At 43.6% G+C, this 25681-nt stretch overlaps 1 protein-coding gene across 1 annotated transcript in view; it reads left to right on the top strand.

The window, feature by feature from the left end:
• LOC115082383 (neprilysin-like) overlaps positions 1 to 25280 on the top strand; it is an 86826-nt gene extending 61546 nt beyond the window's left edge. The window contains 6 exon segments of the mRNA XM_029586609.1: positions 1935 to 2033; positions 4652 to 4729; positions 6837 to 6852; positions 6855 to 6939; positions 10182 to 10240; positions 25144 to 25280. Coding sequence (XP_029442469.1) covers positions 1935 to 2033; positions 4652 to 4729; positions 6837 to 6852; positions 6855 to 6939; positions 10182 to 10240; positions 25144 to 25280 — 474 coding nt within the window.
• The last annotated feature ends 401 nt before the right edge of the window (positions 25281 to 25681 follow it).

The raw sequence follows: 25681 nt of genomic DNA, 5'->3' as shown, positions 1-25681 counted from the left end.
AGGCTTGGTGATGTTGTTTCACTGTGGCGGCGAGTCCTGTAGGGCCCTGGAAGTGGGAGACTCCGTCGAGTCCATGGCCTTGGCAACCTGTTGCACTCGGGGGTGGACTCTTGTCTGGGACAAGGATGGAATGACTCCTGAAGGGGAACAGGAGGTAACTGGCCCCAGGGGGGCGGACCACTGAAGGAAACAGAGGCTGGGAAGAGCTTCACCACTGGAAGCCCGAGGTCCCCCCGGGAGGATCCCATAGGGACCCAGGCCACTTGGACTTAGGTGGGCCTCGCAGGTTCACCTGGGAGAATGGAAGTCCGACGTGCCCACAGACACAGAAGGAGCAAGGTCAGGTTTGAGCTGCAGCAGAGAGAACCAGAACAGTGTTGGTGATGACAAGGCGAGGAGCAGAGCCAGAATCTGGAGGCAAGGTCAGGCAGGCAAAGGTCAATGTCCAAAGGTCAGCCCGAGGAGTGGTCACCGGAGCAAGGGTCAGATACCAGAGGACAGATGTAGTCCGGAGCAAGCAGAGGTCTTGAGGCAGGCGGCAGACAGACAGACGAGTCAGGAATAGGCTGAGGTCTTGGATGCAGGTTGCAAACGGACAGACAAGTCAGGAACAGGCTGTGGTCTTTGAGACAGGCAGCAGATGGACGGACGAGTCAGGAACAGGCTGTGGTCTTTGAGACAGGCAGAAGATGGACGGACGAGTCAGGAACAGGCTGTGGTCTTTGAGGCAGGCGGCAGACAGGCAGACGAGTCATAAATTGGCTGGGATCGTAGACAGGCAGCAGACAGACAGATAGGTTAGGAACAAGTTGAGGTCAGTACCAGTGAGACAATCAGAGGGTACTACATGGGAAGGAAGATAAACAAACACAGGAATAAGGAATGAGGATGCAGGAACGAATCAGGAACAGAACTGGAACAGAAGGATCCTGGAACGAGACTAGGAACAAACAGGAACAGACGCAGAGACAATCTAGCATACAAGCTGACCCGATTGCCAAGGCAAGGAAGTGAAGTCAGGAAGTTCCTTATATTGTAGCTCAATCAGGGTGCGCCGCGGAACCTAGACCCACCCTCGGCCCTACAAGAGTCAGGGCAGGCCGCGTGCGTATGGGCGTGGCTAGCATGGAGAGAGATGCCAAACCTCGGCATGAGGCATGGTGCACAGTGGAAGGCCCAGCGACCGCCACCGCGGGACGCCGGGACCTAGCTGGACTAGCCACTACCGCAAGGGAGGTCATCCCAGGACCCACCAAGGAACTATGCAGGTGAGCCGTGGGCGGGGCGAGTAACCATGAGTAGTTTTGCCTTGCTTATTTCTCTCTCAAAATGTTTTGTGCAGGTACTATGTTGAGCCAAAACAATATGCAATGATGAAAAATCATCCCTAAGTATTTTTGCTCTTCATTGTTTTGGTGTACATCGCCATTGGCCTTTGAGAAGCAGCAATAAATAAATGTAAATTATTAATAATAGACATTATAGGGATATAAATTTCAGACACTTAGGGGGTCATTTTCCAATGATATCAAAATCGGGGCGGAGTCGGGGTGGAGTCCACTTCGGAAGGGGAGGAGTCGGGGCGGACTCCGCAACGACTTCGCTGATGGCGAAAAGGTAGGACACCTTATCGCTGCCAGCAGCACGCCCAATAGTGCCACCTTTCACGGTGGTGCTATTGGGTGTGAAAGCCGGCAGCGATTGCATCGCGGAGGTGCGATCGCTGCCGGCTTTTGAAGGCCCTTCGCCCCCCCCCCCCCCCCCCCACCCCCATTACTGCCAGATTTTCTAAGGTCTGTGACCTTTGAAAATCCAGGCCTTAGTGGTAGTCTTGAATTCATACCCCAAGAATTATAGACCTGGCTGAAACCGCAGCACCGCTCCTCTTTCCTAAACTCGGCTTTGTCTTGATTTTCATATGTTTGATGATTAAGGTTGAAGACATGATTAAACAGATCCGTGATGTTTTTATCCACACTTTGGAAGACCTCAGTTGGATGGATGCAGAAACAAAAATAAAAGCGGAACAGAAGGTTTGTCAAAAATGCATTTCATACATTATTTCCTTTACCTGTCCAATAATGATCTCTCATGTTACTCTGCTATGTTATAGATTATAGCTATAAGGACCATATGATAAAGACAGCTGATTTAGTAATACAGAGAAACGAAGAGACATAATCAAGTTAGATCACCATGGTTTAGAATTCCTTTACTCAAATGCTGAAATAAAGGTCAACAAACAAGTTACAGGAGTACCTTTTATTAAATTTACTTTACATTTATGAGTAGCTTATGAGAGTTATATCCGTTTTATGTTTTGGACATTCTTTAGCACTGCCTTTAGTGTCAGAGCATACGTTGTGACATCATTTGACGTTTTTGTTTGTGAAGGAAGGAAACCAGAGAGATGGAAACAGCTACTTCTTTCAATAGGTTTTTTTTGCATACAGATGCGAGCACGGCACCAATCCACCTGTAGCTGAGCTCCTGTGCAATGTTAGCTTACTGTGACCTTGGGTTCTCCTGGCTTCCTTAGGCCTGCCGCCTTTTGATGCCCCATGGCTGTGTGGGTTTCCTTCCAGCTGACTACTGTAGGTCACATTATCTGCCCATGTCGCTAGCTGCGCTGAAACATGGACACAGGCACCTCCGCACTGGGACAGTGCCTCAATCCCTTGCCTGCTGGGCCATTATGGGGTGATATCATTTACCCACACAACTTAAAAAATGGCACGGGCCATCCATTGCTCCTACCATGTGACAGGGGCCGACCAATGGCACCTGTAGCCCCTGTCACATGGTAAGGGCAAAGAGCCACCAGTGCCATTTTGATTAGTGGCAGCCGACGGTCCGAGAGGAAGAGATTGCTCCCGGGACCCCGCTGGACCACCAGGGACTTTTGGCAAGTCTTGTGGGGGGGGGGGGGGGGTATGTCGGGCAAGTTTTGTGGGGGTTGGGAGGGTGGGGGGTTGCAATTAATTACATTTGAAGGGTTGGGTGGGTTTTGTGTTGTTAATGTGCCCTTTCTCCCCCCCCTCCCCAAGAAATGATAGGAAAACCCACAAAATTTTATGTGGTTTTCTTATCGTTTTGGCGGCCCCTCCCGAAATGCAATGAAATAGGAAATATTGTCTTTATTACCTATTTCGTTGCAAACGAATGCACATCCCTAGTAACTTGTAGTAACTCATAGTATCACTTATGACTTAGCCAGATAAAATCTATCTTCTGTATAAGTATCAAGGATAACCTGAATACCTGTCTGGCTAGGTGTGCCCTTGCCTGGTGGTTAAAGCAACAGGCTATAAAGCAGGGAAGCTGGGGTCCAACTCCTACTCCTTGTGACCTCGGGCAACTTACTTTACCCTTCATTATCTCAGGTACAAACTGATTGCATAGGGAAATACCTATCGTGCTTGAATGTAATGTAATCCACTTTGACGTAGCTGAAAAATGGAATATAAACAAATGTGTCATGATGTCAGGGTCATGGCAGTTTGCACTTTGAATCTACTGGCAGATATGGATTTCAGTTGCTTGAACATAAAAGTAATTTGAATTTCAAAATTGGTCTAACACTACCGACAGTTGTAACATGGAATCAAACGATTATTCCAGCTTAAAAGATATATAGATATATATATTTTTTTAAATTCTTTATCATTTTTCAAATAACAAGCCCAAAATGTTTGCACATAGAAATAATAATTGGATACTTTATAATCCTTTACCAAAAATTTATTTAGAAGTATTGGAGAGATACTTTATTAGTGTCTTTTATTTCTACTATTGATTTAAATAATGTCATGCGTACTTTCTTTAGGAAATTTCCGATAGTCTTTTATGGTCAAGCTGTGAGGATCTATCCTGATTTAGCTCAGGTTACGCAACAACGGAGAAAAGAGTTCCTTTCCCTTCGGCAGGAGATGGCCCTCTTTTAGGTTATTCCTTTACTTTACGCTACCCCTGTAAATGTATAATTAAGAGGGGCAGCGAATGTTTCATTTTTTTCACATCTGAGCAATTACGTCTCTTTACAGAACCCTATAGGCCTAATACCTCGTCCCCTGCAGTCTAAGTGAAGGTGAAATAAATAAATATGTAGCTGGTTTTGTATGCTATGTTAATGCCTTTTCCTATAATTATTTTCTCTTTCTCTGTTTGCATTATTTTCTCTTTCTCTGTTTGCATTTCTTCCCCCTCCTTTTATTTCTATATAATGAATTAGATTGGATAAATGAATTACAATATTTTTCTTTTATCTTTATCTTTTTTCTTCTAATGTCTTTTTCTTTTTTGGTAAAAGATATATTTTTGTTTATTCAGCAAAGTATGCTCAAGCTTTTGTTTTCATGTTTGTTTACGCCTTTATGGAGGAGAATACAGAAAATAAACTAAACATTTTAAATTATTTCTATGAGCTCTTGAAGTACAAACTTCAATATTTTCTAAAAGCAAGAATTCATTAAATCCATACGAATCCTTTAAAATCATGACATAAGTGGCTGAATTTCTATTCCATGCCTGTAAGCACCACCTTTTTTAGCTAGTCAGAAGTGCAACTGCCAATAAATATATCGAGTATGATTACTGTTCTAGCTGCAGATAATTTAGGCTCAAAATTAAAAATTATAATAATTATTTCCAGGCTAGAGCAATTAGAGAGAGGATTGGCTACCCCAATGACATCATGGACGACAACAAGCTGAATGCGGACTACAAGGATGTAGGTATCCATCAAGGTATCATGGGAACAAGGGTGTGCAGTAACTCACAAAGAGCTGACTCAGATACCATTTCCGAAATTTGTCAGGAGCTCAAGACTTCAATTGTTTTCAAAGGCTTTCAAAACCGTTTTCTCTGAGAACACTGCAAGTGGCATACAAACGCATTTCACCCACTTTGTGCCTATAATAAAACAATGTTTTTTTTCTTCTGCTGAGAAATGACATTTTATGTATACAGTGCAGTATTTGTTGTGCTAGTGTGCTTCTGAATAGCATGCATACCAGACAGATGATTATGTATCATCTTACCAACATTTAAATTACAGATTTTGGTCTCGTTCTTGAATATTGTGCTCTGTGGGATATTAATATTAGGCACATTGCAAAGCCATTCTTTCCATGCATGCAAAAGAAAAATGATAGCACATGTAAAATTATGGTATATGTCTAGCAGTAGTTCAGAGTCATTTTCTGTTCAGGATTCACTTAAGCACTATGATATGTCATTGGGCTCTTTTGCAGTAAGATCCGTGCCAAAACCAATGAAGCCACTAAAAAAAACTAATCACAGTCCTAATGAATGTTAATCTAGAACACCCTGAGGTCAATAATCACTTAATCAGTAGACTGACCAGTGGCAAAATTATCCAGATGAAGTCACTTTATGTGAATATTCAGTATTCAGTGGGTCTTATGCACATAAATCTGTCACTGAATAATCACAGATACTGTCCGGATAACTTTAGGCCTTCTTGTTTTCTAAGCTAACTTACATGAGTATCTTTTCCTGGACAGCACTCAATATGAGCAAGCACCAGCTTAGCCCTCACCCCTGGAACAACCCCAGTGCCATCTCTTTGTGTCCAGGTAGATTTGGTAATGCATAATGAGTCGATTTAGCCACTCAGCTGGGTGAAATGTTCAAATCTTGGCTTTTAACTGATTAAGTCCGGAGGTTAGCTGGACCAAAACCTTTGAATATTGACCTTCCCATATTCTCAGCTGGTACTGAATTCTATTTACTAAGCTGCGATAACACATTAATGCACATTAAATACCAATTCCCGTGCTTAATGCAGGTTAAAATGTCATTAACTCACACTATATGAAATGTGTGTGCGATATCACTTGAAAGCAAATCAGGTACGGTGCATGCCAAATTAATAAGCTGAACTGCATGAAAAACTGCAAATGCATGCAAAGCAGTTCATTAATATGCAAAAGGCTTAACATGGATCATAGGAAATGGCACGATGCACGTTAAGCCATGCTATTTAACTTCACCTCAATAGGTGCAGTTAAGTAGCTTCTGAAATCATCAGAAGGCTTATGCACTTGTCAATGCTCTCCCTCCCATCCCAACCCTCCCAAGAACTCCTAAAGGGGCCTGAAGGTCAGACATAGAACTCCCCTCCTCTGACAGAGAACCCCCCCATACTAAAAAATATATTTGTCAAAAAGACCCCTCCCCTCTAAAGGGTAAATAAATAAGCCCCAGCCTCCCTGGTAATAACCCCTTGGGTAATTTTGCTCTGATCACTGCCATGGAAAAAATACTCACAGAGATTTGCATCTGCTCTTTCCGCAGGTCCCGTTTTTCAGGCAATATAATTTGTGTAGTTTAGAAAATCCAAATGTATCAATGTTGTTGCCCTCCCCCAACCTAATCCCATCTATGGCGACACCTCTCTAGTATTTGGGTATTATAATTTTATTGTACTCTTACATAGCATTTTCCAAAGCTTGTCAAAGCAACAGATAATTATCCAAAAGTGAATGCAAAATCTAAAATAAACATTTTATATTTATGCAGTGTACTTCCTCTCTGTGTAAACAACTAACACTTTTGGAGGGTCATTTTATAACTACGGCAAGTAGTTATATGTTGTTGGACAACGTATGTAATGTTATCTGCACTGAGAGTGGGCAAATCTCAAAAAGGCCATTTCTGTGGATAAAACACAGATTTTCATGCAAAAAATGGCTTTGATTAATGCTTTCCCTGTGCATTACTGTACTTACACAGTGCAGCTCAGCAAGTCTTCTATAATAGTGAACTAGAGAGAGTCTCAGAATTTAATAACATTTGTATTTCCTCTTTTGTAGTTGAACTATAAGGAGGATAATACTTTGAGAACATACTTCAAAATATAGGATTTACCTTAAATAAAGCATTAAAAAGCTCAGAGAAACAGGTGGACAAAGAAGAGTATGTATTATAATTTTATTGTACTCTTACATGGCATTTTCCAAAGCTTGTCAAAGCAACAGATAATTATCCAAAAGTGAATGCAAAATCTAAAATAACATTTTATATTTATGCAGTGTACTTCCTCTCTATGTAAACAACTAACACTTTTGGAGGGTCATTTTATAACTACGCAAGTAAGGGTTAAATCTGCATGTACCTTTTTAACATGTAGACTTTACTCCGTATTTCCGAAGCTAACTTAAATGCATCAGTTCATTTTGAGAATTCCCACATGGGTGCCTTAGTACATGCACAGACTCATCTGCACAAATTTACACCTGTTCCATCAAGGATGAAACATGTGCGGGTGGACTTACACGCATGCTTTGTAAAATATTAAAGTGCGCACACAAGTTCCTACTCCGCCCCCTTCCTTCCCTGAACTACCTCTCCCCACAGCACATCAAAATACATGCAATTCCTTTCTTTTGTGATTTTCATAGCTGTCCTGCTCTCTGAATCTATAACTTTCTTACACATACCATGCCACCACACAATCTATCTCATCTGCACATATCAACTACTACCTTACAGTAAATCAATCTTCATAGGACAAATAGACTCTTCTTTATAAGAAATGTTCTTCTTTAGTTCTTCATTGCATGCAGAAGGAATGACTGGCCATGATAATAGTTTTTTTTAACTGTTCTTTTGCAAAGAACAAACTGTCAATTTAAAGAAATGGCAATGAAAAACAAAAATAATGATTATAACTATGATGATAATTTATGAATTTTTCTTTCCTAGCCCACCAAATAAAGACCCAATCCCAAATATGTCCCAATCCCATTTACCAGTTGGGCGACTAGCTAAAGATGCGTACAAATTAGATGGTGGAAAGGGTTGATATCTACAGTCAGAAATCTTTGTACACATTGATGGGGACGGACTATGCATCAAAGTACACAGTTTTGAAAATTGAAAATTGAACCCATAAGATTCTGAAGAACCTAATCAAATCTTTGAATAACTGAATAACCCTTAATCCTCCCCTCTGTCAGACAGTCAATGTGAACATGCAACTTGGGCAGCCCCACATGCATGAAATGGATAAAGTAGCCTTCTGTCGCACAAGTATGTGCTGCAAATAGAATATGAATGCACTCTTGCAGGCAGACACACATTCAACCATGCAATGGTTTGAAAGCACAGACAAAGCTGTCCCCCTACCTCTCTGATGAGCATTATTATCCAAAGCTGCCTCCCTATGGTAAGGGACCTGCCAGGGGCCTCCTGCAGAAGCTAGGTGCCCTGTATCTACATGTGGCCTAGAATGAAATCCAAGTGGCAGGGTGCTCTGCTTGCTCTACCTCACCAAGAAAAGTGTGGCTACCTATTTTGCATCAATCTGACAAACAAAAGATTAAATAAAATATGCAATAACAAATACTTGAAGGATCCCAAAAAAGTGGAGTCCAAAGATTTTAAAAAGTTGATACGTTGCAAGAAACTTTCTTGAATCTTTGGATACTGTTTCTGAGAGTTGACTTTTGGCTTCTGAATTGTTACACTCAACAAATACAAATACCTCAGACTTTACCACATGCTATTCTTATCCTGTGGTGCTCAAATTGGTCCTCAAGTTGTCCCCTACTTGATCTGGTTTTCAGAGTTTCCCTAATGAATATCCATAGGATTTAGTTTCATATATTTGGTTTAAGAAACAGATTGATGTATGCAAATTGCATATTCATTTCTCTGCGACCAGCCCATTGGGTCCACCTGTGAAGGTGGGCTGAGTAGGGCGCCCTGAGAGACAGTGCCAATGTCCCTCCTGCCCAGCTTCTCGTCTCATCTGGACTTTGTCAAGTTCCTCGTCATATCTCTGATGTCGTCGCATTGACCCTGGTCCGGGATGTCGTCGCATCAACCCTGGTCCAGGATGTCCATCGCATCGACCCTGGTCCCATGATGTCTTCGCATCAGCCCTGGTGTCATGTCTTCATAGTCCTGGTGTCATGTCTTCAATAGCCTTGGTGTCATGTCTTCAACAACCCTTGTCTGTGATGCCGTTGCATCAACCTTGGTGTCATGTCTTCATGTCAAGGCCGGTCTGCCCTCATCCTCAGGCCAGGCCTGCTGCTCCATGTCGATACAAGCGGCAGGTCCAAAAGGGCTCGAAATGTTCAGAGGACTATTCAACTTCCAACATCATGTTGTTGGCCTTGGGAGCTTGCAGGCCTGGCAGAGGCTAAGACCGTCAGCCATGCTGGAACACGCCGTCAACCCTCGGTTCGGCCCTGGATCCGTCTGTGGTCGGGCTGAGGCCCAAGGGCAACACTAAAAAAACCCCACCACGTAACAATCCCTAATAAACATATCATTTCAATCTCATCAACTCTTCAACTCTGATAATGCAGGGAGGAGAACTTTCAAACAACTGCGTGCGGCAACATATATTCATGTAGATGGCCTTGTATAATTTTACTCCAGCATTTTAGAAACATGTGTGTATCACATATGCACATTTTATAAAATATGCATTATGTGTAGGGCCAATGCTCAAAGAAATGTAATGCTTTGAAATCACATATTTCACTGCACTGAACATGTGTACCTTACCCAACCTTTTTAAAAATATATACACGTGAAAGTAACTAGAATTTACTTGTGTAAGTCCTAATTTACCATCTAAGTCAGCCAATTTTAAAACATGCACACATCAAGGAAATTAACCAGTTTGCTCAGTCCTTCTCCAAAGTCCATCAAGATATTCTTGGTTCTTTAGCCTGACCTGCCCCCAGTCCTCCCAGTCCTCCTGCCCAGTCAGTAACTACACAATAAATATTTTAATATCGATTACACAAGATAATTAGCAGATTTAAAAATATGCGAGGGAAGTTGGAAAAATATGTGCATGTCTTTTAAAATATCAACTTGTGCATGCAAGTGTTCGCCCCGTCCCAGAACACCCCTAGACCACCCATTTTTACACGTGCGTATGTGCACACAAAAGTGAAAATATGCATGTTCTTTGTCATTTCTAAAATATGGAAATAAATGAGTAGTGGCTACTTATACACAGATATCCTAATTGTTACACTAGAAACATTTGAAATTTTACATTTTAGGCTTGACAAATTTCTAAATTCCTGCTAATTCAATCATTTTTGGTGTACTATATTTATTCAGTATTACCTATATATTTTTCTATCTAGTTCACTCAGATTTTCTAACTAGATTTCTTATATTCTTCATAGGTGGATAACTGGAGCTGCTGTAGTTAATGCCTTCTACTCTCCAAGCAGAAATCAAATAGGTAAGGATTACCGACACACCCATCATCCCTTGGAGCTGTTTTCTGCACCTTTCTAAGTCTTCCATTCTTCATACATACCTGCCTACCTACATAGAGTTCGATTACTATGGTGCTCTATACAGTTTACCTTCGCACAGATGTAATAACAGACAAAATAAAGCACAGAGAAAATGGAATAGCTGAAGGAGCACTATGAGAAGAAGATGAAAGAGATGCAAAGGGACAGGATTTTTGGATAAGGTGGGAGATAATTCCAGAAGCGTCCAAGCAGTGAGAATGCTTAGAAGCAGGAAGGTGCCTGCTTGGTTGGTAGAAAGAGCAAATGAGGTGGAGGAGTAGCCTAGTGATAGAGTAGTGGGCTGCAAATCAGGGAAGGTAGGGTTCAAATCCCGCTGTCATTCCTTGTCCAAGTCACTTCACCTTTCATTGCCTCAGATTTAAATTTAGGGCCTCATTTACTAAGCATTTTTCCTATATCCACAAAGTGAGAGATAAGCTGTAGTAAATCAGACCCTTGGACCATGAGCCCTCAGGCGATAGGGAAGTATCTACAGTAGCTGAATGCAATCTACTCTGAAGTGGCGGAAAGGCAGAATATAAGTCAAAAAAATAAATAAAGTGTAAATATGGGATTGTAGGGAATGAATGGGTTTTCTAATACAAGAGAAGAGAGCAAAGTTTGGTGAGGAGGAACAGACCATTTACTCTAGGCATTTGTAGGTGTCTGACATTTTATAATGGTAATGGCTGTAGGATAGACATATAAAACTCCATTAAATGAGCCCTGCTGCTCTGATAATATTTCTTGAAAATAAATACGGCAATATTATATTTGCCTCATCACAGTTGTTGACAATACAGATTAGAAATGTCAGTTATTAGTGTTTCCATCTACTGTTATTGCTCTCTGAAGGACTCCCTTGCCTTTCCTTTGCATTTCCAATTAAATTCATGTCACTAGTTGTATTAAGATGTGGTAGATTTGGAATTTAAAAATAGAAATAGCTAATTTCAAATCTATGAATAAGCAGAAATCATGTGTTTATGAAATGAAAATGATTTGACCTTTTATAATAATATTTATAGATTATTTCTTTTAATTGATAATGTTTTCGGTTTGATTAAAAAAAAGTTAAACGTGTTGAATAGTAAGTCTGATATTGGATTTGGATCTTAATTGCAATGTATATACCACTAGAAACTGTCTGTTCAGTAAAATATATTTATCATATTTGTTGGAGAATCTTGTGCTAATTATATATCAAGCTATAACGGTATTGCAAAACTTAAGTTTATATATACACTATTTATTTATTTTATATGATTTGTAGCCCATGCCCTGAAAGTTCGGCGCAGGTAACACAACTACTTATTTTAAAAACAGCAGAGGTTAAACGTCAACAAGCAATAGGCATAGTTCTAGACAAATTAGAATAAATTAGCACTTTTCATTCTATTTCTGCCTGAAAGGCACGGTATCAAATGAGCCTGTATGACAGAGGTGGAGCATTAAGCTTTGCTAAGAGGAGGTTGACTCTCTGTTACTGACAGGGAGAAGGCGCCTGTGAATAAGTGAGTTTTTAAAGATCTTTTAAGCTCCTCAGTGTCAGTCATGTTATGTTACAACTGCAGGAGGGAGTTCCAGAGGGAAGGCCAGAAAAGAGCAGGTGCTCATGTGTAAATGGCAGTCTGGCAGCACGAAGGGAGGGGATTTCTAAGAGGGACTAGGAGGCAGAGGGACATGATCTCCTAGGGATATAGAGTTTAAGAATGTAGCCAATCCAAGGGGAAGTGATGTAGTATAGTAAATTGTGTGCTATCAGTGCAAGTTTGTATTAAATACTGTACTTATGGGGAGCCAGTGTAGTGCTTGTAGGGTTGGAGTAATGTGATCCCCTTTTTTTTTTTTTTTAGGCCTGTTAGGAGCTTTCCTATGGAGTTTTGCCTACTAGAGGCCAGGGCCTAAAGAAGGGTCATTAATCCTAAGTGCTAAGCTATATCTTTCAAACATTAGAGAGCCTGATAAAAATATTATTTCAAACCAACTGTAGTTTCTTTTCAAATGTTTTATTGATGTTTAAAACACTGCAATAACATGTTAATAGTGCCTGATAATTAAATGTACTTTGCAATGTTGATAAGAGATAAATTAAATACATTATTTTTAAAACAATCATCATAAAACTTTGCTCAATCAATTTTACTTCAAGTAGCTTTCTTGAGTATTATGCAGTGCAATGATAAGAACCTGGAATCTTGAAACTCATGACTAATAGTTCATAGAAGTCACTATCTTTGGATTGTTCTTTGGTGTGCTAGATTATAACGGAAATGGTACTAACTTTATATTTAGAGGCTGATATTCAGCGCCATTTGTCCAGCTAAGTTCTGACTGGTCCCAAGTTAACTGGAAAATTATTTGTTTGATTAAAATGTTATTCAGTTAACTCGGGAGTGGGGCGGGGTCATTCCAGAATGGACTTGGCTATATGGTTAAGTTAGCCAGACAAATACAGATTTTCTGCGTTATCTGGCTATCATAGCAGCATAACTTTAGGCCTTCCGTAGAGCTGTCCTAAAATTAGCCAGATAAACTTATCCAGCTAACTTTAGAATAGCCAGAGATATTCAACAGTGTGTCTCTATTTATCTGGCTAATTTTGCTAGCCAGCCAGCAGCTGAATATGAACCTTGTAATGTTTAACTTGGATAATATACTTCATTAGACATTTTCATTTAAGACACCAAAATTTTCACTAATTTTGACATGTCCTTTAACATGCATGTGGCAGTCATAGTAACATTGTCACATTGGGCAGCCCAAATTTCCCTATGCTAACTGGCCCAAAGTGAAAAGGATGGTTAGTGTGGGAACCTTCGTCTTCCAGGAACTAAAAATGGGCCTCTGAGCCCATTATAGTCTCCCCCCTCCCTGATCTCCAAAAATGCTTCTCCAGGCCTTCATAGACCCTGCCACCATAACCCTTCCAAACTCCAAAAGTAGGCCTTGGGGCTCACCATGTATCCTACACATGCCCAAACATTACCCATGTAGCCCCCTCGTAATACAAGGGTCACAGCAGAACGCCCTGGGGTTACTGTCTCCTGGATTACTCTTCTCTCGCACTCACACCATCCACTACACTGCAGTAATCCACCATGGGGGCCGGGGTTCAACCGGCAGGGAGGGAGGACAAGCCTCTGGGGCCCTAAGCTCCTGATGATAGGTACCTTCTACAGTATCTCATAGCCAGTCTCTCTCCACCTCATATTCACATACGCAGATATATTTAGCTTAGCAGACTTGTTTTTTGGGATGGAAAAAAAGTAGTCAGAGAACTGGTATTGTGTTAAACAAAAAATGGTTTACTGCAATTTATAAAATGGATTTCAGACCAAAAGGTGAAATCATCAAAAGTTAAAAAAAAACAGGATGGTAGCTCCAAGCACCAAAATCTTTCCCTCGAGGCTCAGCTTCTGAATCAGTGTGCAAATTTCCAAAGTTCTTTCTATTGATGGAAAAAAAAACCTCTCTTCTCTGACAAGCAGGATGTTAGTCCTTACACATGGGTGACATCATCAGATGGAGCCTGGCACAGAACTTTGATCTCAAAGAATCTAGTACTTTCATACATGCCCTACTGAGCATGTGCAGCTGTAGTCACCCTGCCCCCCAGGCAAAGTCCCTCAGTCTTTTTTTTCCATGGAGCTGTGTGGTTGTGGGAGCTGTGTGCTCACGATATTCAGCTTTACTCTCTTCCTGTATGGTGTTTGTAAGAGATTTCTTCTAGAGCTGCAGCTATTTTCTTTCCTTTACCTTATGGTAATTTTCTTTATCTTTTCCTGTCTGCTGGCCACTTGGTGGGCCTTAGTCACTGTGCAGTCTGGCAGAGTCTATATATTATACTGCACCTATAGTTTCTGTGTGTCCCCTCCTTGCTCTGTTTTTGTACCTTTTGTCCGGTGCTGGCAGGACTGACTGAGTGCAGTCCGTGGGAGATCCGTGTAGGCCGCTGAGCCTGGGGACTCGCCTGAGTTCTATCCGAGCACAGGTTCCATGTTGTTTTACCGATTGAGCAGCATCATTGGAAACATAGAAGCATAGGAATAAAGGCAGAAAAGAACCAAACGGTCCATCCAATCTGCACAACAAGCTAATAGTAGCATCAGCCATGCCATCCAGGTCTCCCCTATAATGGTAGCATCAAGGGGTGGATCTGCTGTGGCATACAAGTTACCCCCTACTTCTTCCCAAACTGTTAAAGTCAGGGCCCTTGTTGGTTACTGCCTGAGTCCAATTTCCCGTTATCTCTTATCTCTTGTGTTATCTCTTGTTATTGAAGCAGAGAGCAATGTTGGAGTTACATAACAAGTTTAAGGCTTATTGGTTAAGGGTAGTAACAGTTGCATCAGCAAGTTACCCCCATGCTTATTTGTTTTCCTAGACTGTAAAATTCAATGTCCTTGTTGGTTGAAACTAATTCCCCTTTTCCTCTTTTCCCCCTGCTGTTAAAGTAGAGAGCAATAATGAGTTGCATCAACAGTATGAAGGCTTATTGGTTAAAGGTAGTAACCGTCACATCAGCAAGTTACCCCCATCTGATCTTTCCCTCATTTTCATCATCTATCCTTTAGGGATCCACAGTGTTTATCCCATGCCCCTTTGAAATCTTTCACCATTTTTGTTTTCACCACCTCCTCCAGAAGGGCATTCCAGGCATCCACTCCACCACCCTCTCCATGAAGAAATATTTCCTGACGTTGGTTCCAAGTGTTTCTCCTTGGAGTTTCATTTTGTGATCCCTAGTTCTACTGATTTCTTTCCAACGGAGGTCAGACAGTGAAGAGATTGAGGACCATACCATTCCTGTTGGGGGGAGAGCTCACCCCTCCACACCGAAAGGAACTAGTCTCCATGGGCAGAAGCCCTGGATGACGTAGCCTCCCCTCCTGCTTTCTGGTGATGGCAATATAGTCTCCCTGGGAGAGAGGGTGAGCAGGAGCCTGGGCAAACAGCTTGCTGCCGCACCTTTGGTGCCATGCCCAGTAATGGCTGCCCGTGCACTTTTGTGACCAGAACACAGTTAATTTGAAGCATTGATGTCAGGACCGCATCAGGGACCAGGACTGCCATTGAGCGCTGTGGTCACCCTTGATGCCATCAAGGTGCTGGGACACCCTCGATGCCATCGGCGTATGTGACCCCCTCGATGCCATAAGAGCCTTCCGTGCCATAGACATTTGTGGACTCGAAGCCCTGCAATCATCGAGCGCCTGGGGCTTCGAGATGGCAGACCCATCAATTCCATGGATGCCTCTGTTCCATTCTATGCCATGGTTGCCTCGAATCCATTCCATGCCCTCAGTGCCATCCGTGGCCTCAATCTCATCGAGGTGCACGAGTGGCCACCCCCATTGCCATCGAGGTGTGGGAGTGGACTCCCGTGATACCGTGGCTGCCCTCAGGGCCATCATGATGCACGTCCTCTTTGCCATTGTGGTGTGGAGCTGCCCCAATACCATCGATGCCTTCGATGCCATCGAGGTATGGGGCCGCCATGGAGGCCATTGGCCCTGGTCATCCCCAAGGCCATCGACCGCCAGGGTTCTTGGGAGCCCTTAAGTGCTACTGAAGCCCTCGAGCAGCAGGGATTTCAGCTTTAAATGGATTAAGTAGCGGGGTTGTCCTTTACTCAAGGCATACCAGCATAGTGGTCTGATGCCCTTGAGGCACCTTGATGGTGTCCCAGTGGAGCACTGAGGGGCATTGTGCTGTCCCATCACTGGCCTATGGCTGTCGGGCACCATGGATGCGGATGATCTTGTGGGCCCTGAGCCACTTGAGTCGGGAGGCATTGGAGGCCCCACCTGGATTCGTGCACCATTTGTGGTAATGAGTGCTAGCGAGGCTATTGTCAGCTATAGCCGCTGGCAAGAGATTCCATCGAACCCTCAGCATCGATGTCCTCGAATGGATAGATGAGCCAAGGGGAACAGTTGATGGTGCTGGCATCATCGGTTCCTCTGGGCATCGATGAGGCATGTCGGAGCCTCTGCCTGAAGGAATCCCTGGCATCCTTGGTACCAGCGGTCTATCAATGCCTTTAGGTACTGGGTTCTCTATTAGTCAGGTCTATCCAGTACCGAGCGGTAGGAAGAGCTGCGTTAGTGCCCGGCGCACCCGCGGTTGCCGCACGCACAGTGCAGCTCACCTACCGCTCGATCCTGTATGTAAATAGCTTGCTAATGCAAGCTGCGTCTAAGAAGCGTCCGTGAAGCGTTGGCCCGCGCAACCCGTTTTACTGTATAGAGCGCTATACAGCGCCTATACAGTAACCTGGGTGCGCGGGCCTAACGCTTCACGGACACGCTGGTATCTGTCATTTCAAATGTAATTTCAAATGACATTTGAAATGACAGGTACTAGGAAGTGGACAGTTCTCCGACGCTCTGGATTGTCAGCCCTCTCTCCCCTCCTCCCGAAGCAACAAACGCGAAAAGAAAGTTGCAAGAGAGAGAGGGGAGAGGACGGGCAATCCTACTCTCGGGATGGCCAGTCCCTCTCCCCTCCTCCCGAGGCAAGGCGTGAAAAGCAGCCTTGCTCCGGGAGGAGGGAGAGAGGATTGGCAGTGTGAGGCGACCAAGCGACTTACTTTTTTTTGCAGCCCTCCGGAGGAGACGGCCATCAGCAGAAACGGATCGCTGCTCCCGGCGAAGATGTACGTCTGCACGGGGGAAAGCGGCCCCTGTGCATGCAATTGGCCGCTCAAGACGTGACGTCACGACGTTTGGCGTCACGGCATGTGACGTCACGTCTTGAGCGGCCAATTGCACGCACAGGTGCCGCTTTCCCCCGTGCAGGCGTCCATCTTCGCCGGGAGGCAGGGGAGGGGAGCCGCGATCCGTTTCTGCTGATGGCCGCTCAAGACATGACGTCCATCTTCCTGAGCAGCTGGAGGCAGGAGAGAGGAGCCGCGGTCGTCTTCGCCGATGTCCGGATGGGGGCTGCAAAAAGTAAGCCGCTTTATACTGCCAGTCCCCTCCCCCCTCCTCCCGGAGCAAGGCTGCTTTTCGCGCCCTGCTTCGGGAGGAGGGGAGGGGGGACTGGCAATCCCATCCTCGCCGATGTCTGGAGGGGGGCTGCAAAAAGTAAGTCGCTTCACACTGCCAGTCCTCTCTCCCCTCCTCCCGGAGCAAGCCTGCTTTTCGTGCCTGCCTCGGGAGAAGGGGAGGGAGGACTGGCAACCCCGAGTAGGATTGCCGTCCTCTCCCCTCTCTCTCTCTTGCAACTTTTTTTTCCGCTTTTTTTTTTTTTTGCTTCGGGAGGAGGGGAGAGGACTGGGGCTGCCCCGGAGACCAGCACCCATGGACGCGGCCAGGGCAGGAGAGCGGGGGCTGGGGGAAAGTTTGCCGCCTACCCTTACCCCTGCCTCTAACGCAGGGGTAGGGGTAGGCGGTAAGTTAGCAGGTTAAACACGCGGCAAAACGGCAGGGTAAAAAAGGGATAGTCGGGGCACGCGTTACTGGATGGAAGGGAATAGCTAATTTGCTTGTTTACATGCAATATACATGCCGCGTGCGGAAAGGGTTGCCCGGGGATTTTAGGACGCGGTAGGAGTAGGTTAAAGGGGATTGGGGATCGCAGGAAGTGCTAACGCGGCCGGAAAGTGAGTAGAATGCGGGTTAGGAGTGGGGTAAACGCGGCCGCACTTTACTGGATAGACCTGAGTGTCACTGGGCTGTTAACACCATGGAAGCTCTGGGTGTAGTGTCATCTGTTGCCCTGGATGTGATCCATTGTTGAAGAATGTGAATGCGCTATGGGCTGTACGGGCACCGTCACAACTGTGTGCACTAGTGGACTTGGTCAGTTGCCATATGAATGACTGCAGAGCACCATTAACTTCGCTGCTGTCGTTCCATGAGGGAAACGGCGGTGAGCCATTCCCAATGCAGTTTCAAGGACTGTGGTCCAGTCTCTTGGAGTGTTATCAGGTACTGGAGGGAGAAACGCCATAGAACGCTACCCACCACCATACCATATCTAGAGCCCTAGTGGTATTGGAGACACTATCACCACACTGTCCCTATGCACTTCACTGGGAGTTATGGTGACAGTGGAGCATAGGATGCGCAGCCGGGCACAGCAAGGCATCTACTCCAAGTGCTTCAGAGGATGGCAGGCAGCATTCTCCCTGTCTGTGCAGTTCTCAGCCAAGCCAGGGTCCTGCCGTAGGTACATCAGGGTCTCAGCCTCCTCATCGGTTCTGCACCGCAAAGTGCTGGGGAGCACTGGAAGGGAAGGTGTCCTCACACATTGTTATTTGCCTTTTACCAGCACGTTGCTACCTACTCCAGCAAGTGGATACCACTGTATTATTGGTCAGCATGTTTTTACAGCAGAGGGCTCTTTTTTCCAATTGCCTCTGCTGTATGGGTGTATCTGTGTGTATGTTTCTCTCATGGTGAGCTCAACAGGTTGTGCGCCACAGCCACAGGACTGACCTAGTACTGAGTTACTGATCAAACCCTAAGGGGAGTAGACACTGGGATACTAGTGTCGGAGTCTTCTCCTCCCTTGGAAGAGGATGATTTCGAGCCCTCTCATGTCACAAACCCCTTTTGTGGGGAAGCCCCTGATGTTCCGTCCCTGGCATGTTTATCTCTGACACCACAAACAACAAAGAGCACTCTTGCGGTCCTGTATTTCAATAACCAACGTTAAAAAAGGCACCGCTACTAATGATTAATGTCCCACCAAGGAGTAAGAGATGTATTTGAAAAATATTTAAGTATGGGTATGTGCCGCATCAGAAAGTCAGGCGGCGTGTTCTATGCACTGAAGAACCATCCAGTCTACTAAACATTTGCAGCACATACCAAATTTTAGAATGCTGGAGCGCTTAATGATGATTTTTAAACACAATAAATTTTTAACCAATGTCCCGACTTGGAGTGATTAAACCATGAACATGACTTTTGTTTAAACATGAACAATGTTCAATCAACTGTGTTCTCAAAGATCGTTGAGTCTTCCTGACATACCAGAGGTTACATGGGCATTGTAAAACCATGAACAGGAAATATTCAAGACCCGACAGCGGCCGGTGTTTCGCTATAGGGCATAGCCTCCTCAGGGGTATTTGAAGAATTTAAATATCTCTGTAAACAATATATCCAAAAAACTTTTTAAATTAGTTTCGAAAGTGATTTTAAAAGAAGTATTACTTAACTTATTCGATGGGAGAAAGCACCTCTTGAAGATGGACGGAAGGACTCGCAAAAGATATCCAAACCACGGGACAGAGACCCGCATCAAACTTGATGTATGGATTAAACAGCCCGCGCTCAACCCACGGAATAACATCATGACATAACAAAATAAAGTCATCTTGGAAACAATAAACAACAATGGCTGATTCAAAGAAAGACATGAAGATCCAAAGATGTATTCAATCTTGCAGGATGTAATATATTTAACCGGTGAATCCAACATTGCTCAGCTTACAGAAGTAATGTATTAAAGTCACCGCCCCGCCATTTGGGATGAAGTTGCTCTAAAACATAAGCTTTTAGAGTGTCGAAGGGATGTGAAAATTCCAAACAGTGGGCTACAAGAGGAGCTGTCAAATGACTTTTGTTTAAACATGAACAATGTTCAATCAACTGTGTTCTCAAAGATCGTTGAGTCTTCCTGACATACCAGAGGTTACATGGGCATTGTAAAATGTAAATGATGCCTGTAGAGGAGCAATCAGTATTATGTTTCAAAACAAAAGTAAAATTGAGTCTGGAGAAAAATAGAGCCGAAGTATGGATCATGATGCCGCATACTGAACAAGAACCGCAGGCTGTATGTGAACCAACAGCAGAAAAAACTTGTCGGATGGATGAATCAGAGTGGACCAACTGATCTTGTAAGTTGGTACCACGAGTGAAAGAAAACCGAGGAGTGTCTTGAAATTCTGGGTGCAGCTGTAAAATATGCCAATTCTTCCAGATGATGTTTTTCACAATATGGGTCATAGAAGAAAAAGGTAATAAGCAGGTCAGGATATCCGTAGAATCAACAGCTCGTGGGAGAAATAACCATTCTCTGTGTGCAAACGTGGCTCTTTTTTATGCACGTTTAATGCATTGTAGGAGATAGCCTCTGGCTTGAAATCTTGCACTGAGAGCCCGTGCTTGAATTTGATAATCGGATAATGTAGTACAGAGATGTCGAATCCAAAAGAATTGACTTACAGGAAGGTTTTCTTTTAAGGAGCAAGGATGAGCGCTAGCGAAATGTAAAAAGGTATTGCTAGAGACAGGTTTGCGATATAAAGTGGTAATGAACTTCTCAGGAGTTTTAATAATGGTAATGTCCAAGAAGTGAATACTGGTTGCTTGGATGTCAGCAGTGAAATGTAAATGGGGATTGCATCTGTTTAACCAAGTCCTTGATGGGACATTAATCATTAGTAGCGGTGCCTTTTTTAACATTGATGTTTATCTCTGAGCCAGAGCCTCAATTCTTTGAATCTCTGCATTTCCCTGGGAGGCCAGGGCCAGGGAACAGCAGCAGCAGTCATTGGACCATTTTTGCTGGGGCTCCTCTGTTGATTATTGTGACTTACCCCATCTGAGGGTAGCTGTCTGTGGTAGATTGGTCACTTCTGAACCTCAACGATCAGTGATTATAACTCAACTCTCAACAGGAGAGTTGAAAGGTTTTTGGGATCAGGAGGCCCCAATTCCCATTACTCCTCTCCTTTCAAGACGGGCAGATTCAACTGGGTTCCCATCTGGATGTCCAATTGTTCACCCCCACAAGGGGTGTCTTTCATTCTTTGTTTCTGGGGAAAGGATGTCACTGCTTCTGGCTGACGGTTGCTCACGAGCTCCAAGAGCCGGTCGAGTAGTAGCGCTGTTCTTAGGTTGTTCTAAGGCACAGCAGGTCTGTTTCATGAGGGAGCCTTTCCAGAGTATCTCCCAAGTGAACCTTAAGGGTTTCTCCCATCCGGGAGTCACCTTGATACCTGCTGAGCTCAATGGGATGTTCTGGCCAATCATTCTCGCTGCGTGATCCTTTCTCAGTGAGGTGGGCTCTAATCCATGTGGATCCATGTGGATGCCCACCCCGCCACCCCCGCCTGCGAAATCCTACTGGACACCCTCAAAGCCCTGGGTTTCAATCAAATCGTCTCCGAACCCACACACAAAGCGGGCCACACACTCGACCTAATCTTCGTGAACTCTAAAATAACCATTGCCACCCCCCCTGTAATCACCCCAGTACCCTGGTCCGACCATTTCCTCATCAATGCAACCCTTGAAACCAAATCCCACACACCTCCACACAAAAACACCATAAAACTATCTCCTTCCGTAAACACTGTAGTACAGAAGAGCTCAACCTAGCTTTCGACAAAATATCCAACAATATCGATCTCACCAACCCAGACACTGCTCTCCACTCCTGGAACAATCTCACAACGACCATAGCCAACAAGATATGCCCCATCATCCACAAAGAAATACCCATTGCACAATGTGAGAAAAGAAAACCTTGGTTCTCCACCAATTTAAAAACAATGAAACAAGAACTAAGAGCTAAAGAACGCGCCTGGCGCAAACAACCATCCGCTACACTTAAAGCTACGTACAACAATACCTTGCACGCATACCGTCATGCAATTACCCAAGCCAAGCGTGATTTCCACGCAGCTAAGATCCATGACTACCAATTTAATGCAACTGCCTTATTCACATACGTATCAGAACTCACCGACCAAAACACACCTACCCTCAACGAAACCATCTCCAACAAAAGATGCGAAGAACTAGCTCTCTACTTCAAAAACAAAGTCGACAATATCCTACTTCGCTTCCCAGCCAACATCACCCCCCCTCACCCCCATCCCTAATGACAAAAAGATCACCCTTAGAGAATTTGACCTCACCACCAACATAGAAGTAGAAGCTATCCTAAAAAAGATGAAACCTGCCACACACCCCTCAGACACCATTCCCTCAAAAACCCTTCTCTCTATTACCCCCGCCATCACCAAACCTATTAAGGACCTAATCAACTGCTCCATTACCGCAGGTAGTGTCCCAAACCCACTCAAACTGGCCATAGTTAAGCCCCTCCTGAAGAAATCTACCCTTGACCCCACAGACCCGGCCAATTACCGCCCGATTTCCAATCTTCCTTTCTTATCCAAAGTCCTAGAGAGGGTTATTAACAAACAACTGACGGACTTTTTAGAAGACCACAATGTCCTCCACACTAAACAGTTCGGTTTTCGTAAAGCCCGAAGCACCGAAACCCTACTACTGGCCATGACAGACACCATACTCAAAGGTATGGATCACGGAAACTCGTACCTCCTCGCCCTATTAGACATCTCAGCTGCCTATGATACAGTCAACCATCAAATACTAATGGCCCGCCTAGCAGAAATAGGCATCGCAGGTACAGCTCTATCATGGCTCTCCTCCTACCTTACAAACAGAGAATACGTAGTAAAAATCGACAAGCACGAATCCTCACGCATACCTATCACGCAAGGTGTACCCCAAGGCTCATCCCTATCCTCCACCCTCTTTAATATTTACCTCCTACCCCTATGCCACCTCCTCTCCGACCTAGGCCTGAATTTCTTCCTATATGCAGATGATGTGCAGATTCTCATACCGTTTCAAGAATCCATAAGCGAATCCTTGCAACGATGGGAATCCTGCCTCACCACCATAAGCGCCTTGTTATCTGAACTCCATCTAGCTTTAAACACTTCTAAAACAGAATTACTTATCATCTCCAACCAACCTGAACGTTTCACTCTCCCCCATGCACAGAACACTCCTCAAAATACTACCACAACCCTCACAGACCCAGTCTGTAAGAGACCTGGGCGTTTCATAGATCAGCACCTAAGTTTTAAACCCCACATCAAAACTCTACTTAAGGGGGGTTTCTATAAACTTAACATCCTAAAAAACTCAAACCCCTCCTCCACACCAATGATTTCCGCACAGTCATACAGACCACCATGCTCACAAAATTAGACTATTGCAACTCCCTGCTACTAGGACTCCCCGCCACCACCATCAAACCCCTTCAGATTCTACAAAACTCCATGGCCAGAATCATAACCGGTACGCGCAAAAGAGACCACATCACCCCCATACTAAAGGACCTACATTGGTTGCCCATCTCCTTCCGCTCACAATACAAAACCCTCACCATCCTTCACAACACCCTACATAAACACAACCACACCTGGCTCGATGAAATGCCTCATTACCGCTCCTCCAACCGCCCCACAAGAACAACCCATACAGGTACTCTCCACATCCCATCCCTCAAAACAGCACACTCAACTCATACCAGAGGGAGAGCCTTCTCTGTCGCTGGCCCCACCCTCTGGAACTCCCTCCCCACCCTCCTACGCCAAGAGACATCCTTTCACAAATTTAAGAAAGGAGTCAAGACATGGCTTTTCCGACAGGCCTACCCCGACACAAATCAAATTTAATATCCCCTTAGCCCCCTTGCTCTACCTTATACTCCTTGCTCCCCCCCTTTCCCAGGTCCTTCCTCTGAAGAAAACCTTTTACCCCATTGAATACCACCTACTTCAACTCTCCATAATCCTACCTAGTTAAGCGAGTCCATGTACATTAGCCATCTGTACATGGTATCCCTCTTTTCTGCCTTTCTCTCCCCTCACTTCTTCAAACAAGCCTTTTCTCCCCCTCCTTTCCTTTTCCCACTTTCTCTCCCCTTTTCCTCAATCTATACCTTTCTTTTCCCTTACTTATCCCCCTTTTCCCCCCTTCCTACCTTCTACCCCTTACCCTCTCCCCCCCCTCGCCCTACCCCCCGGCCTACCCTTCTTACAAACTACACTCCTCGTTTTCCTTTAACATTATTTATTTTGTTGTATTTTGCTTTTGGTTTTTCTGTTTGTTGCTTCTCGTTTTAGTAACATCCTATTGTTTCAATGTCATACTGTTATATTGTTATATTGTTATACTGTATTTCCCAATTGAGTTCTATGTAAACCGGCATGATGTGTTTCACGAATGTCGGTAAATAAAAGTTAATAAATAAATAAATAAATAAATAAATAATCCATCTAATTGGCGCGTATGCCTTTCAACCTATCACCATATCCATGGCTAAGGGAGTTGGGGGATGAAATACCCTGCAGCAGAGGTGCTGCTCTTGCCGAGGAGTTTGGGAAGGCAGCTGGATTCTAACAGTTTCAGAGGCCTGAAGGGTCAATTCTTGGTGAGGACAGGGAGTTCAAGCCAGAAGGCCAGATCAGAACTGGCCTGTCTAACACAGACCTTTTAACTATACTTGCTACATTCCAAGGACTGCATTAACCCCTGCAGACATTAATGCTGGATTGTTTGTCCAGCATTAATATCAGTGAAGGCATAATTCTGATTATTATGCCCTTATTTGCATGCATGTTAGTGTTACCATTTGGAAACAGGTGTAAAACCAGCATGCAAATAGCAAGCGTTAAGTTGGTTAGTACATTGGCTTAGCTATTTTAATGCTCACATTGATACACGTTTAACACAGATATTAATGCTAATACCCGTTACCACATAGACACTTAAGTGTTAGGTTTCTGTAACCCTAAAATCTAAGACTACTATGTAACCATTTTCTCCCATAAACTAATGCCCTATATCATTAGAAAGCAGAACTTTTATCTTTTAAAGGTATATTGCCTTTAATGGAAATTACTTTCTCTTGCAATATCATTATCTGAAAAATGTTGTTTCAAAAAAACTGATAAGAAACTCAACACTCACATTTAAATAAATGGAAACTATTATACTTTGAAATCTGAAAGCCCATTATAAGTAGCTCTTGAATTGTTTTCTTTCTTTTTCAGTTTTTCCTGCAGGTATTTTACAGCCACCATTCTTCAGTGCATCACAGCCAAAGTCGTTAAATTATGGTGGCATTGGCATGGTCATTGGTCATGAAATCACACATGGATTTGATGATAATGGTAGGATTCCACAGTGACATTTTCTCTTTCATGCAGTATTATTTATTTTTTTTTATTTAAAGCTTTTTTTATACCTGCATTCATGATAAAATCACATCATGCTGGTTTACAGGAAACAGGGGAGTGATAACATTGAACGAAAAACTGGTGTTTATAGGTAGATTAAAATTATGGATATAAAATATAGGTAAAATATATAATATATATAAATCTATTTATATATTTTATATATTTTATATAAATATCTATATATATATATATATCTCTATCACTATATATATATAAATATATCTCTCTATCTCTTATTATCTATCTCTATAACTATAGGTAGATATAATCAAATTATGGACACACCTTTGTTGTTTGCAGACTCTGGCTACTCAAATACTATTAAAACAATGCCTAAGAGCACAAACCA

Source organism: Rhinatrema bivittatum, unplaced genomic scaffold, assembly GCF_901001135.1.
Source record: "Rhinatrema bivittatum unplaced genomic scaffold, aRhiBiv1.1, whole genome shotgun sequence".
NCBI classification, from domain to species: domain Eukaryota; kingdom Metazoa; phylum Chordata; class Amphibia; order Gymnophiona; family Rhinatrematidae; genus Rhinatrema; species Rhinatrema bivittatum.
Note: the sequence above shows the minus strand (reverse complement) of the source record. Positions and strands in the feature narration are given on the sequence as shown.